General features: G+C 36.9%; 3 protein-coding genes across 3 annotated transcripts; 2 read left to right on the top strand and 1 right to left on the bottom strand.

The window, feature by feature from the left end:
• Window positions 1-3,651: 3,651 nt before the first annotated feature.
• On the top strand, window positions 3,652-4,317 carry LOC108362237 (uncharacterized). The gene has a single exon (XM_017615140.1). The coding sequence runs from the start codon at window positions 3,652-3,654 to the stop codon at window positions 4,315-4,317; it is 666 nt and encodes a 221-aa protein (XP_017470629.1).
• A 1,076-nt stretch (window positions 4,318-5,393) lies between these two features.
• LOC108362236 (uncharacterized) lies at window positions 5,394-6,445 on the top strand. Its single transcript, XM_017615138.1, has 2 exons — window positions 5,394-5,771; window positions 5,846-6,445. The coding sequence occupies exons 1-2, from the start codon at window positions 5,394-5,396 to the stop codon at window positions 6,443-6,445; spliced, it is 978 nt and encodes a 325-aa protein (XP_017470627.1).
• Window positions 6,446-10,750: 4,305 nt separating this feature from the next.
• LOC108362235 (uncharacterized) lies at window positions 10,751-13,227 on the bottom strand. The gene is made up of 5 exons (XM_017615137.1): window positions 12,753-13,227; window positions 12,522-12,693; window positions 11,439-11,631; window positions 10,955-10,960; window positions 10,751-10,883 (listed from the first exon to the last, which is right to left on the bottom strand). The coding sequence occupies exons 1-5, from the start codon at window positions 13,125-13,127 to the stop codon at window positions 10,751-10,753; spliced, it is 879 nt and encodes a 292-aa protein (XP_017470626.1). The 5' UTR covers window positions 13,128-13,227.
• Between the last annotated feature and the right edge of the window lie 508 nt (window positions 13,228-13,735).

Here is a 13,735-nt window from a genome sequence, read left to right as displayed (position 1 = left end):
TAGGCCTGGGTAACGGCGCAAATTTTTTGGCGCTGACACACTAACTCCAGCGCCACTGTCGGAATCAGCACAGTGTGTTGGCGCAATTGCGCCTCTTCAGGCTAAAGCTGGGTGATATCGGTTGAGAAAAAACTCAAGTATACCCAAGTTCAAAACCCAAAAATGCAACAAACCCATCATTTTCACATTCAGAAGGACCGCGACGAATTCTAGCAACACCACCTTGTATAAATTCGCCTTGTGCTGCACATTTTACAAGAGACACTTCTACTTTCGGGTGTTCTTTGCTGGTTCTTTGCGACACGCGGTGTTGTCAGTGTTCCGGTGTTGAACTAAGGTGAATTAATACAAAGTGGTATCGGTTGGGCAAAAACAACTCAAATATACCCAAGATCAAAACCCAAAAATACAACAAACACATAATTTTCACATTCAGAAGGACCGCGGCTAATTTTAGCAACACCACCTTGTAAAAATTCGCCTGGTGGTGCACATTTTACAAGTGAAACTTCGCTTTTGTGTGTTCTTTGCTGGTTCTTTGCGCCGCCCGGTGTTCCGGTGTTGCTGGCGCCATTGCGTCACTGAGTTGTGAAAATCGGTTTCGGCGCCAGTAACTCAGCTCTCGGTATCAGCGTAATGGCGCGGCGCCGCACTGTGTTACCCACGGCTACAGTGTATAGCGACCAACATTTTTCACAGAGAGCCAGAAACTTCAACATTCCAAAAAATTGTAATAATTCCTGGAATGATGTTTAGTATGTAAAACAAATTTCGGAAGCAAGAAATNTTCGCACAGAGAAACTGTTGTATCATCAATATGATCTTTAAACCATGTCTCAGTGATACATATCAGATCGATGTTCAAACTATCAAAAACAAAATTTAAATAGTCAATTTTCTCAGCATTCAAACTTCGCGCATTCAAGTGACAAACATTGAACCCATTGTAGCGATTGGAAATTAGTTTAAGCATTCCTCTTNGAGCCAGAAACTTCAACATTCCAAAAAATTGTAATAATTCCTGGAATGATGTTTAGTATGTAAAACAAATTTCGGAAGCAAGAAATATTCCTTAATTGCTTAATTTGGGCTCTTTTAAATTTTTCCACAGAAAAATTTTTAGCCCTAATCACTTTTGCAAGAAAGTATAAATTGTTTTCCAGTATAATGCATTTTCTTAAGGACGCAGGTACATAGCTGTAACACATACATATGTATGTATTTGGGCTCTATTAAATTTTTTGCGTAAGAAAGTAGGTAAACAGGGTTCTCCAGTATCTATTCATGTATATAAAGATAGATGTTGGTTAAGGCATTTAAATGTTTCCTAGGTAGGTATGTTAGTTAGGGTTTATTTACTGAGATCAGAATATGCAAAATATTGTGGGCCTATTTTAAAAATATTAAAAATTTAAACAGTTCCGCAGTAAGCATGTGCACTCTGCAGTGATAAGTAGAGCAAAATATAATAACTGTTAATATTACTATAAAGGTTTTCAGAGCAATATCGTGTTGTAGTTAAAATACAATTAAAATTTGTTCAATATTGTGGCAATTTATTTGTGCAATAAAGTTTTGCTGATTGACATCTTATAAATTCAAACGCATTTTTCACGTCGTTCCCGTACAATTATGCGTCCAAAGCGACAAGCCGATCTACACCTCAAGCACGGAAGAAAAGAGCATTACGAGCCTCAGAATCAGACGAGCAACGAGCATTAAGGCTAGAAAATCTTCGAGTACATGCCGCTGAGACCCGTTCGTCTGAATCATCTGAACAACAAGAAGTGAGGTTAGAAACTGATCGAATACGTACTACTCAGGCCCGTTCGCCTGAGACAACTGAACAACGGGAAAGAAGGCTGCAAAATGTTCGAATAAGCACCGCTCGATCAAGACGAACCCTGCACGCTGATTTAAATCTTGGGGCATTCCATTATGACAGTAATAATATTACAGTCTTCATCCAAGTGTCAACATTGGAAAAATTGATAAAATTTGCATGTATTGTAGCGTCCTCAAATTTAAGAACGAAACGCCAGGAATGTGCTGCGCCAGTGGAAAAGTTAAACTGCCAGAATTACCTCCACCACCCGAACCACTATCAACGTTGCTATCAGGTGTTACACGTGAGTCAAAGCATTTCTTGGAAAACATCCGCAAATACAATTCATGTTTTCAAATGACATCGTTCGGTGCAACGAACATCGTGCGCGAAAATTACATGCCAACATTCAGAGTCCAAGGGCAAATTTATCATCGTGTCGAATCGCTTCTACCATTGCCGGACGCAGATCACAAGTTTTTTCAAATTTATTTCATGGCCAACAGTGATGAACAAATTGAACAATGATGCCATTGCAATGAGGGCACTAGACGAGAAATCGTGGCTGCGTTACAAGCCCTTTTCGATCAACACAATGAATTAGTTCAGTTGTTTAAAACCGCCATTTAAGGAATGCCAGCCGATGACTACGCAGTTGTAAGTCGAGCAACCCGTTGCCCAACACGAAAGACAGTTCAATGCACCAACAATCAATGAAGTGGCGATAGTGATAGTTGGCGAAGAATTCAAATCGCGCGACATAATTCTTCATCGTAGAAATGGTAACGTTCAGCGAGTATCCGAAACGAATCGCTCATACGACGGATTGCAGTATCCGATTCTGTTTTGTCGAGGAGAAGATGGATATCATTTCAACATCAAAATGAAAAATGCACAAACAGACGAGGAAACGAATAAGAAAGTCAGTGCCATGAATTATTATTCGTATCGATTGATGATTCGTCAAGACGCTGAGAACCACATTCTGAAATATCGACAATTGTTCCATCAATACATCGTCGACATGTACGCGTAGATTGAAACCGAACGACTCCTATATATTCGATTGAATCAAACCGAGTTGCGTTCTGAAGAGTACATCCATTTACGAGACGCAATCGTTATTGATGGTAACGTGAATCCAAACGAATTGGGAAGAATGGTCATATTACCGTCTACATTCGCGGGCAGTCCACGGCACATGCATGAATACGCACAAGATGCGATGACATACGTTCGCGCATATGGCCGTCCAGATTTGTTCATCACATTCACGTGCAATCNCGACTCCTATATATTCGATTGAATCAAACCGAGTTGCGTTCTGAAGAGTACATCCATTTACGAGACGCAATCGTTATTGATGGTAATGTGAATCCAAATGAATTGGGAAGAATGGTCATATTACCGTCTACATTCGCGGGCAGTCCACGGCACATGCATGAATACGCACAAGATGCGATGACATACGTTCGCGCATATGGCCGTCCAGATTTGTTCATCACATTCACGTGCAATCAATATGGGATGGAATTAAAGAACTTCTGTTAGCTGGACAATCATCTTCGGACCGCCCTGATATTACCGCACGCGTATTTAAACAAAAATTTAAAGCTTTGATGGATTTTATTAACAAGCATCACGTTTTTTGAGAGACACGATGCTGGATGTATTCCATTGAATGACAGAAAAGAGGATTGCCACATGCACATATTTCGGTTTGGTTAATCAACAAAATTACGCCAGATCAAATTGACCAAATCATCTCAGCAGAAATACCAGATAAGGACATTGATCTAGACTTATTCGACGTCCTTACCAAAGATATGATCCATGGTCCATGTGGCGCATTCAATTACAATTCTCCATGCATGTCTGATAGGACATGCACGAAACGATACCCCAGAAACTTGGTTTCTGATACCATCACTGGCAATGACGGATACCCACTGTATCGTCGACGATCAGTTGAGGATGGCGGCAAATCCATCGTTCTGAAAGTACGAAACGTTGATGTTGAAGTCGATAATCGTTGGGTTGTGCCATGTTCACCGTTGTTCTCAAAGGCCTTCAAAGCACACATTAATGTTGAGTATTGCAATTCATTGAAGTCGATCGAATACATTTGCAAATATGTCAACAAAGGAAGCGGCATGGCAGTCTTCGGAGTAGGGAATGTGGCCGCACAGCTCGATGAAATCAACCAATACCAACTTGGACGCTACATTAGCAGCAATGAAGCACTATGGCGCATCTTATCATTTTCAATCCATGAACGACATCCAACAGTAGTACACTTAGCGGTACATCTCGAGAATGGACAGCGCGTGTACTTCACAGCAAATAATATATGTGCAAGAGCATTGGTTCCACCGGCAACAACTTTAACTGAATTTTACTCACTGTGCCAGGATGATATTTTTGCAAAGACTCTACTTTATTCTGAGGTACCGAAATTCTACACATGGAATTCAACGTCGCAAACAAGGTAAAGCAGTTGAAGGACATCCCAATTTGTATTCCTGTGACGCATTGGGTCGTCTGTACACTGTTCACCCGAACAATACAGAGTGCTTCTATCTGCGATTGCTGTTAATCAATGTACGTGGACCGAAATCCTTCCAAGATTTAAGAGCAGGCAACGGTCAGCTGTGTGCCACTTATCGCCAAGCTTGCCAGGAGCTAAATATTCTTGAGAATGATGCACATTGGGACACTGCGCTCGCAGATGCATATAATACGGCGCGACCACAGCAAATTGCGCACGTTATTTGCCGTAATATTGACAACCTGCTTCCCATCTAATCCAAAAGAACTTTGGGAAAAATACAAGGACTACATGAGTGAAGATATTCTACATCGTTTGCGCGCTGCGAACCAAAATCTGGACATTCAATTCACACCAAACGTGTATAATGAGGCATTGATTTTGATTGAAGACGTATGTTTGGCAATCGCTAACAAAGCACTTTTGCTACTGGGAGCAGGCAGAACCGACCAGCGAACGACATTTTCGATCGTGATTTGCAACGAGAAACACACTTTGATTCTGACGAACTGGAAACATTTGTTCAGACAAATCTTCCGCAGTTGGTTCCAGAACAACGCATTGCGCATGACAGAATTATGCGTGCAATCACAGAACAAAGCGGTGGACTGTTTTCCATAGATGCGCCTGGTGGTCCAGGCAAGACCTTTCTTCTTTCACTCATTTTGGCAGCCATACGATCACACAATAATATTGCGCTGGCCATTGCATCATCTGGAATTGCGGCAACTCTTTTGGATTGTGATCGAATAGCGCATTCAGCATTGAAACTTCCGTTGAATTTGCAAAACACTGAGGCACCAACATGCAACATCAGTAATAACTCTGGATGGGCAAAGTACTCCAATCGTGTCAAATTATCATATGGGACGAATGTACAATGGGCCGTATGAATAAAAACTAAGCAATTGCTTTTTCTTAAAATTTCATACCTTTTACTCTAATTTTGTTTGAATAAATTAAGTAAAAGATTTGAAATTTTCAGAAAAAGCAATTGCTTATTTTTATTCATACGGCCCAATGTCTCATAAGAAAGCATTGGAAGCGCTTGATCGTACACTGCGAGATTTGAGGGGAAACACACGGATCTTCGGTGGTGCACTCATTTTATTGTCTGGTGATTTTCCACAAACACTGCCGGTTATACCACGTTCAACACCCGCTGATGAACTTAATGCATGTCTCAAATCATCACTTTTATGGCGTCATATACAGAAATTGACTCTGAAAACCAACATGCGTGTACAACTACAACGAAATACATCGGCTGGTAATTTTGCAAAACAATTAATGGATATTGGAAATGGGCGAATGCAAATTGATGATTCTACACAATGTATCACCTTGCCAGCAAACTTCTGTAGGATCACAGAAAGCATAGCCGAATTGGTGCAAAAGGTATTCCCAAAGATTGCACTGCTATATTAGCGGCTAAAAACACCGATGTCAATACCATCAACTTCACTATTCAGAATGGAATACCCGGCGAAACGACAATATATAAGTCCATCGATACTGTGGTGAATCAAGACGAAGTTGTCAACTATCCAACTGAATTCTTGAATTCGCTTGATTTGCCAGGCATGCCACTGCACGTTCTAACATTGAAAATTGGCGTACCCATCATTCTTCTTCGAAGCATAAGTCCACCACGACTTTGCAACGGAACCAGACTCTCAGTCAAGAAAATGATGAACAATGTTATCGAAGCAACAATTTTGATTGGAAAATTCAAAGGCGAAGTCGTACGGTTGCCGCGCATTCCAATGATCCCGACAGATATGCCATTCGAATTCAAACGTTTGCAGTTCCCGGTGCGACTCGCTTTCGCAATGACTATCAACAAAGCACAAGCACAATCGTTGCAAGTGTGTGGATTAAATTTGGAGAATCCATGCTTCTCAGCAGCGCTATGTGGCCTGCTCACGCGTCGGAAAACCTTCCGATTTATTCGTTTACGCACCAGATGGAAAAACAAAAAATATTGTGTATCCCACAGCACTTCAATAAATATCGAATTGAAACGAAACGCTGCAATGTCAGAATTTTTTCAAAATGAACAAAATCAATAAAAGGACTCAAAATGAATTGAATATTTGTGTAATGTCTTTCCTTCATATTTATTTTAGTTGGTGGCGTAGCAACGCGCGCAAGGTACAGCTAGTTTGAAATAAAATTCTTTGATAAAAATGTATCAGCCTTGTCTTCAGTTTCGCCTCGGATTGCCGACCGTACTAAATATATAGTATTGTACTATTTTTTGGGTCTGCGCACTATGAACTGTTGGAAAAAAATATAGTATGCAAAAATACTATATTTCTTCAATTATAAAATAAATATACTTCAGTCATCTGTAAGAAAGAAATGTTTTAAAATGGATGACATTTATACTGAAGTATCAATATTAAAAAATATATACTTTAAAACAAACAGATCAAAAAGGGCAATATTTTTAAAAATACTTAGAAAGATTTACCAAATTTACTTAAAATTATTTCGTTTATGCTCTGTAACTTCGGCATTCAAAGAAATAGTTTTTTAATTTAGATTTTAAAATTGTGAGATTAGAGAAATAAAGCGAATATCTCACTAATAAAAAATGTACATTTGATTTATATTAAATATTGATAGCGATAAGGCATATGATACTTGCAAAGAAATTTTTTTTTTATACAGGAAATGTACACTTAAAAAGCATTTTTAATTTTTCTTAAAAAAAAATATATTGTATTTGAACTGTACTATATGTTTTCTAATTGTTTTAAAAAGTACTATAAATTTCTTAGAAAATGTTGGCAACCCTAGTTTCGCCCGAAAAAAAATCACCCGAAAATGTTTCATCCGCCCATAGTAAATACACGGGAACAAAAAACTAAAAGTGCACCAAGGCATAACAAGGTAGAAGTGATTTCGACATTTCTCTCTTTTGAACTGCGACTGAAATGTCAACTCTTAACCCTATACTATTCAAAATTTTTTTTTTATATAAATTTTCAATTGGGAGCTGTGCGACTGATTTTAAATACATAATAAAATGAAAAGGAATTGCGAGCGGTGCGTTGTGTTTGTCAAGAGCCTGGACAACAAACTTGCGCGCTATTTTAAACCTTCGAATTGTCAAGTGAAGCGACAACGGTGGGCAAATTGCTGCGATGTTTCATTAGGAGACTCTTCACGTGTGTTCGTGACTTTATTTGTTGCCTATCGCAGCCGAGTATGGCTAAGTGGACGCGTTTGGTCCCAGGTGCATATACATATCATATACATATGTACATTAGAGTGGTCCAAAATAATAAAGTCGGAATTTTAATGCCGCCACCCCCTAGAATTGTTCTGAACCGAAAATAAATATACCCATATTTTTTCATTTTGAAAACAAAAAATATTTAGGGAGTGCTCACAGCGTTCAAAGTTTTCCATGTATTTTATATGGGGAAAAAACAAGTTTTCGTAAAAATGGTATAAAACTCTTGAAAATCAATATTTTTCAATCGTAAAACCGTGGTTCTCTTCAGGAGACTTCAAATATTAATATCCAATTATTTTTTTAACCATTTTATGATTAACGATTTTTTATTGGTCCCCCCATTGCATTTTCTAGGACCTATAAAATATAGTTACCATGAAAAAATTGTTAAAGGAACAATTGGGTATTATTACCGGGAATGTCCTGAAGATAAGAAAACCTTTCCGATCGAAAAATATTGCTTTTCAAGAATTCTACACTATTTCTACGAAAAGTTGTTTTTTCCCCATATAAAATACATTGAAAACTTTGAGCGCTTTGAGCACACCCTAATTTGTTATTTTCTTTCAAAATAAAAAAATAGGGGTATATTTTTTTGGCATAGAACAATCCTAGGGGCTGGCGGCTTTAAAAATGCGACCTTATTTTTTTTACATACATTTTTGGACCACTTTAATGTACATGGATAGGCCAAATTTCAAATAGTGGTCTGATAAAACCTAAACCAGTATTCCTTGTTGACATAAAGAAACTGAAGGTAATTTTTAATAAATTTAATGGAAACGAAATTTCGAATACCAAAAATTTAATAGCTAAATTATTGAAGTTAAGTTCTGATGTAAATTTAGAAGAATCAAACTTTTTTTAATGTCTAATATACTTTAGAATTAAGTATTTGAATAAAAAAATAAATGCTCAAAACCATTGGGATAGTGCAGGCAAGAAAATTTTCAAAACGATTTTATAAATGAGTGTGTTTCATTTAGTATATAATTTTGTGTAAGTATGTATTTCCACATTTACATTAAACAGAAAATTCAATAAATAAAATGAAGCTGATTCTAATGAAATTTTAAATATTTTCATATTTACAAAAAACTTTCATTTCAAAGATGTTGAGTTCTATCAAATGTGGTAAATGCATAACAGAGGGTTAATTTCTTTGTTTACATTTTTTGACATTACAGTCAGGTATGAGAGAGCTCGACTGAATTGTCACTTCTACCATGTTGAATATGCCTTGAAGTGCACCAGTTCAGAGAAAATCAGCGTTATTATTTTCCCCGAACGGTTAACTTTTCACTTTACGCTTTCGTGTATTCACTATAGGCGGATGAACAATTTTCGGGTGAATTTTTTTTTTCGGGCGAAACTCAGGATAAAGAGCGAAATACACCACACAAGCGGCTTGTCAAACATTCTTCAAACCTACTTTTCCCATTTCGCCATACACCATGCAAACATGACTCGTTCAAGCAAAGAATTTTAGTTTTCTTCCAGTTCGCAATGCTAAATATTATGGTTTTCATTCATTTTCCTCTCTTACGTCCTTACTCGGTGAAAATTTCGTTGCGAATGAGGCGATTTTGCTATACACAACGCAAGCGGTTTGATCAAACATCAGCATGGCGGCCAGAAAATCAAAAAATTTTGATTTTTGCTCAAATTTCCCTCAAGCGGTTTGTCAAACCTTCAAACACCCCCATACACAGCACAAATGGCTTGAAGCAAAGGGAAATTTCGCTTGGTTTGTCAAACCGCTTGTGTGGTGTATTTCGCTCTTAAGGCTGAATAGATGATTCAATAATACAAGGTTAGATAATTATTGACAGCTGCGGTTTGACACTCCCTTACAAAAGGTTGCATTTACGAAGGCCAGAGAAAGGGCAAGAATGCAATCCCTTGTTTCGAAAATGGTAGTAGAGAAGTACGCAAAGTAGGCAATTAGTAGTGAAGTTCCTTTCGTAAATTCTAATGTATGTAGGAAATCTGGCATTTTAAACGAAATGTTGAACGTAATATTGATATATCTACGTGAATTACGTAATTTATATGCTATTTAGCCGTATAAAAACTGCAAAATGACTCAAAATTAAAATAAGACTACTATGAGATTGATGTAAACGTCCATTGCTTATGTTTTCATCAGTTAAATATGCTTCATATGCATATACAAATAAACATATTGTACAAAAGCTTTTACTTTTATTTCACCCCAAAGCTACACTGTTTCCATGTAAATTTGCAAAGAAGCAACACGGTGCCACAGCTAAGGGAGCGGTGCGAGAGAGACAACTGTCAGTTTATCGAACCTTGTATTATTGAATCATTATTATTATGTATTATTGAATCATGGGCTGAATATATTTGGAAACGGCAATTCATCCAATTAAATGAAATGCGACATAATAAAATTATATACATAAAATAATTTTAAATAAATGTAGTAACGAAACATAACATACTTGGAGGAATAACGTTTGGGAATAGTTTCCCCTGCCATTGAATTTAGAACTAAAAAAAAACACGAGCTTTTACCCCCGGTTTGTGTTAACCGGACATTGAACAAACGGCCCTAATTTGCCGCTGGCTCAACTCTCGGTTAAAAAATTCTATCCGAAGTTTTGGATCGCATGTAAGATAAAATTTCCAAAACTTGGGTTAAGTTTCAAATGTCGGAAGATGAAGCAATGAAGTGCAAAAGAGATTTTTATGAACGAACTGGTTTTCCTGGAGTCATTGGGTTTGTAGACGAGTTTCTTTCTTGGAGCAAAGGTTTCTTTAAATGCAATAATTGCTAAATTTGTACTCTTTTTTATACATAGATCTATAATCATAAGATGCGTGCATATAAGATGTGTAGGTGCCAGACATCTTAGCTCTGGTCATGACTGCTTAATTTGGAATACCAGCCGAGTAAAGTTTCTAAAATAAAAATATGAAATAACAAATTAAATAAAATTTGCTTTTCACTTAAGACCTCTATGTCGAACATATCGATGTTTATGAAGGATGCACTGATGTTTTCAACAAATTATTGTTAAGTCTAATTTTTAGCATAATAATAACCAGAACACAAAAACAATTATTTATATATATTTTATCTGCTGGAGTATTGTTGCCTCAGCCTCTAAAAACAACCGTATTGGCAAGTAGAGCATAGCGATTTTGTATAAGCACGGAAACGGTGAACACATGTTTGTGGTTTCCAAATGTCGCGTCCCATGCTATTTTCCATCTCAGATTCGTCAGATGATTGATTTCTATTAACCGAAACATACCAGGATAGATATGAATTGCTAAAGATAAATAGTGAAAATGCATAGCCACTTACCTTTGCCTGTGAAAAACATGCATAATTTTTGTAGAGTAGAATCAATCAATGATGCAAATGGCATACAGATAGCGGTGGCTTAAACCAACTACGGCCACCAATCTGTGGTTTGGAGAAATGTAAAGGCCGGTGCAAACCTCCAAGCAATGTACATACATTGGCAGATGCATAACGGGGTGTTTACATGATTTCACAGGCGATTAGTTTAAATAAAAATTGGGTGCTGACCAACTTCATTTAACGGGATTAGCTGGAAAGCCGTTAACACAAGGCGATTGGTGCTTTCAACTAAAAGTTGCCTGGTAAAATCGCCTCATACAGACAACCAGTAAGTTTCATCAGTGAACGATGTATCGTTCTTTTTGGGGTCTGAACATCGATGTTAAACTATGGATGTTTATGAACGATATATCGATGTTTGGAAACATCGATATTGAAATTGCATCCTTACTTTAAAGATACCCCTCAATGGATTCCAAATGGCCGCATTGTTGCAGTGGCTTTTGAATTTGTAGACCGAGCCCTTGTTGAAACCGTTGGAGTATCATCTTCGACGTTTTCTATTTCGGAGGAGATAATGGCTACATTTGGTATTATGTCCGAACTCGTATAAGGCTTTTCATAGTCGATTAGAAGTGCCTCAATTTCATCTGCTTCAGCGAATCCCAACTCATTGCCTTTTGGGTTTATTTTACACGCAAAATATTAATATATTCGCAAAACTATGGATAAATTATAGTAATATAGTGCGTACTTAGTTTATCTCTCTGACGTCAGGGTATTTTTTAAAAGGACTTCGAAATTTAAAAAATATGACTATTTCGAAAAAATTATTTAATTAATTTAGGACAATGTAGGATAAAAATAAAGGTATCATATAAAAGAAAAAATTCGGTAGAATTATAACAGAATACACTTTTTGCTGCTATATGATAGTTTAGCGACGCAATAAAAAATCCGCCCGTTAGCCCGTTAGCAACCAATTGCAATTTCGAGACGCATTTATCGAAGGCCTTGCGAAATCAATTTTTGGGTTGAGTTGTTTACTTTTTTTCAGCTTCATTTAAGTTATTGCCGCTCTGCATATCCTTAAGCTGAAATTAGTCAAGAACGTAAACCTACCGGTACGTAAACCCGAGTCAGCTGACACGATCTGTCTTACCAAAGCGCCATGTAAATGAAAACTCAACACCGCAGAATTTTTCTGTAGTTGTAGCCCGTAGCGCAGAAATCTGCGGAATTTAGTTTTTCCGTGTCAGCTGATTTCTCCTTCTTTAGATGGTTGCCACTTCGTCAGTTTTGCAGATGGTAAAAAAGTTATAAGTTCCTATTCGAAATATGTTTAAAATATTTGAAATTTACTATTAAATAAGGTTTTTGTTGAAAACTAAGTAGTTTATATTTAGTTACAATCTATTATAGCACGAAAAATTGTGGTTGAAAGGGTAAGTTTATGAAAAGGCATTGAAGAGTGGCGACACTGTAGTAAGCAACACTGAGGGCTCCAGTAATCGACAAAATTCTGCGTATACAGACTGCGTTTAAGTATACGTTCTGCGTTCTCGACTAATTTCAGCTTTATTATCCGATTCAACTAGAAACTTTGTTGTTGTAGTGTCAGTACTAAGTTTTTTATCAATATTTATTTCGTGTTCGATATCATTTGATGCAGATGTTTCATCATCATCCATAAAATGTTCATTCCATTCTGGTGATACTTTTATATACTCTACGTGATCCTTGTAAACAAATAGAAAATAATTATTGTTTAATTATATCTAAATCGTATTTGATATACCATATCTACAGTATCTGGCATCTTAGTTACTTCCATTAGCTCTTCATGTACTGGAACCCATTCAAAAGTGTTGGCTATACTTTCTATCTTCACTTTTTCCGTTTGTGTGCAACGTAATTCATTATCAGCCCTTCTCGCCTTTTCAATAAAATCATAAACGTCTTTAAGTTTTTGGGCACAATCAAGGCATAGATATTGCATCCGGGCATCATCGAGTTCATTTGGATCATCTTTCAAACTTAAATTAATTTGTGTACATTTACAAAAACACTCTTTGTATGATATATCCAAAGAGTCAACAGGCTGATACCAATCTAGCAGATGCACCCGATCTTCCGGCGACAAACAGGCACGGCATATATTTGATAAATCCATCTGAACTTTTCACCACTGCCGTATTGATAATTCAAGTCTTAGTCGGTAAAAAATAGTTTTGTAGAATGTGTGATTATATATTGGTAAGACAGAACAATTTGAAAATAAGGATGTCGAAAATATTTCGATATAAAAAATGGTACAATTTTAATGCTTTTAAAAGTCGACTGTCCGACAAATAGATTTCTTCGGTAGATATAGTGATGTTCCGATATCAGTGAAAACTATCTCCTGAAATTGAATCAAAATAAATTAAAATGTACTTTAATAAATTTAAGGAAAAATATTGTTATAAACTTACAAACTGGTCATAGGCAAAAGATTGTTTACTTTTTACCGCTCTTCTTCTGCCATTGTTTACTATTCACGGTGCATTATCAAACGTCAAAATTACTGGCCTACTACTATTTCAAGCAGAAGAAAGAACACGAACATTTTCTTGTGCATTTTCTTAAGAGCTGGATACTAAAGCCCTGTATGCAGCTCTCAAGAAAACGGTCAAGAAAAAATTGCCATTATTTCGTGTGTGTGTCCAAGGAATTTTGACATTTTTGATACTTCACAGCCTGTTGCCTCACTCTTTCCTCAAGAAATAATGGAACGGGCAT

The sequence above is a fragment of the Rhagoletis zephyria genome, unplaced genomic scaffold, assembly GCF_001687245.7.
Source record: "Rhagoletis zephyria isolate East Lansing unplaced genomic scaffold, Rhagoletis_zephyria_1.1 Rzeph_scaffold_00965, whole genome shotgun sequence".
Lineage (NCBI taxonomy): Eukaryota > Metazoa > Arthropoda > Insecta > Diptera > Tephritidae > Rhagoletis > Rhagoletis zephyria.
Note: the sequence above shows the minus strand (reverse complement) of the source record. Positions and strands in the feature narration are given on the sequence as shown.

Coding starts and splice junctions, on each gene's coding strand:
- LOC108362237 (XM_017615140.1), top strand. CDS start 3,652: ATGATCCATGGTCCATGTGGCGCATTCAATTACAATTCTCCATGCATG.
- LOC108362236 (XM_017615138.1), top strand. CDS start 5,394: ATGTCTCATAAGAAAGCATTGGAAGCGCTTGATCGTACACTGCGAGAT. Junction 5,772..5,845: donor TAGCCGAATTGGTGCAAAAG/GTATTCCCAAAG, acceptor TTCACTATTCAG/AATGGAATACCCGGCGAAAC.
- LOC108362235 (XM_017615137.1), bottom strand. CDS start 13,127: ATGGATTTATCAAATATATGCCGTGCCTGTTTGTCGCCGGAAGATCGG. Junction 12,694..12,752: donor TGCCAGATACTGTAGATATG/GTATATCAAATA, acceptor TTTGTTTACAAG/GATCACGTAGAGTATATAAA. Junction 11,632..12,521: donor GGATAATAAAGCTGAAATTA/GTCGAGAACGCA, acceptor TAAACCCAAAAG/GCAATGAGTTGGGATTCGCT.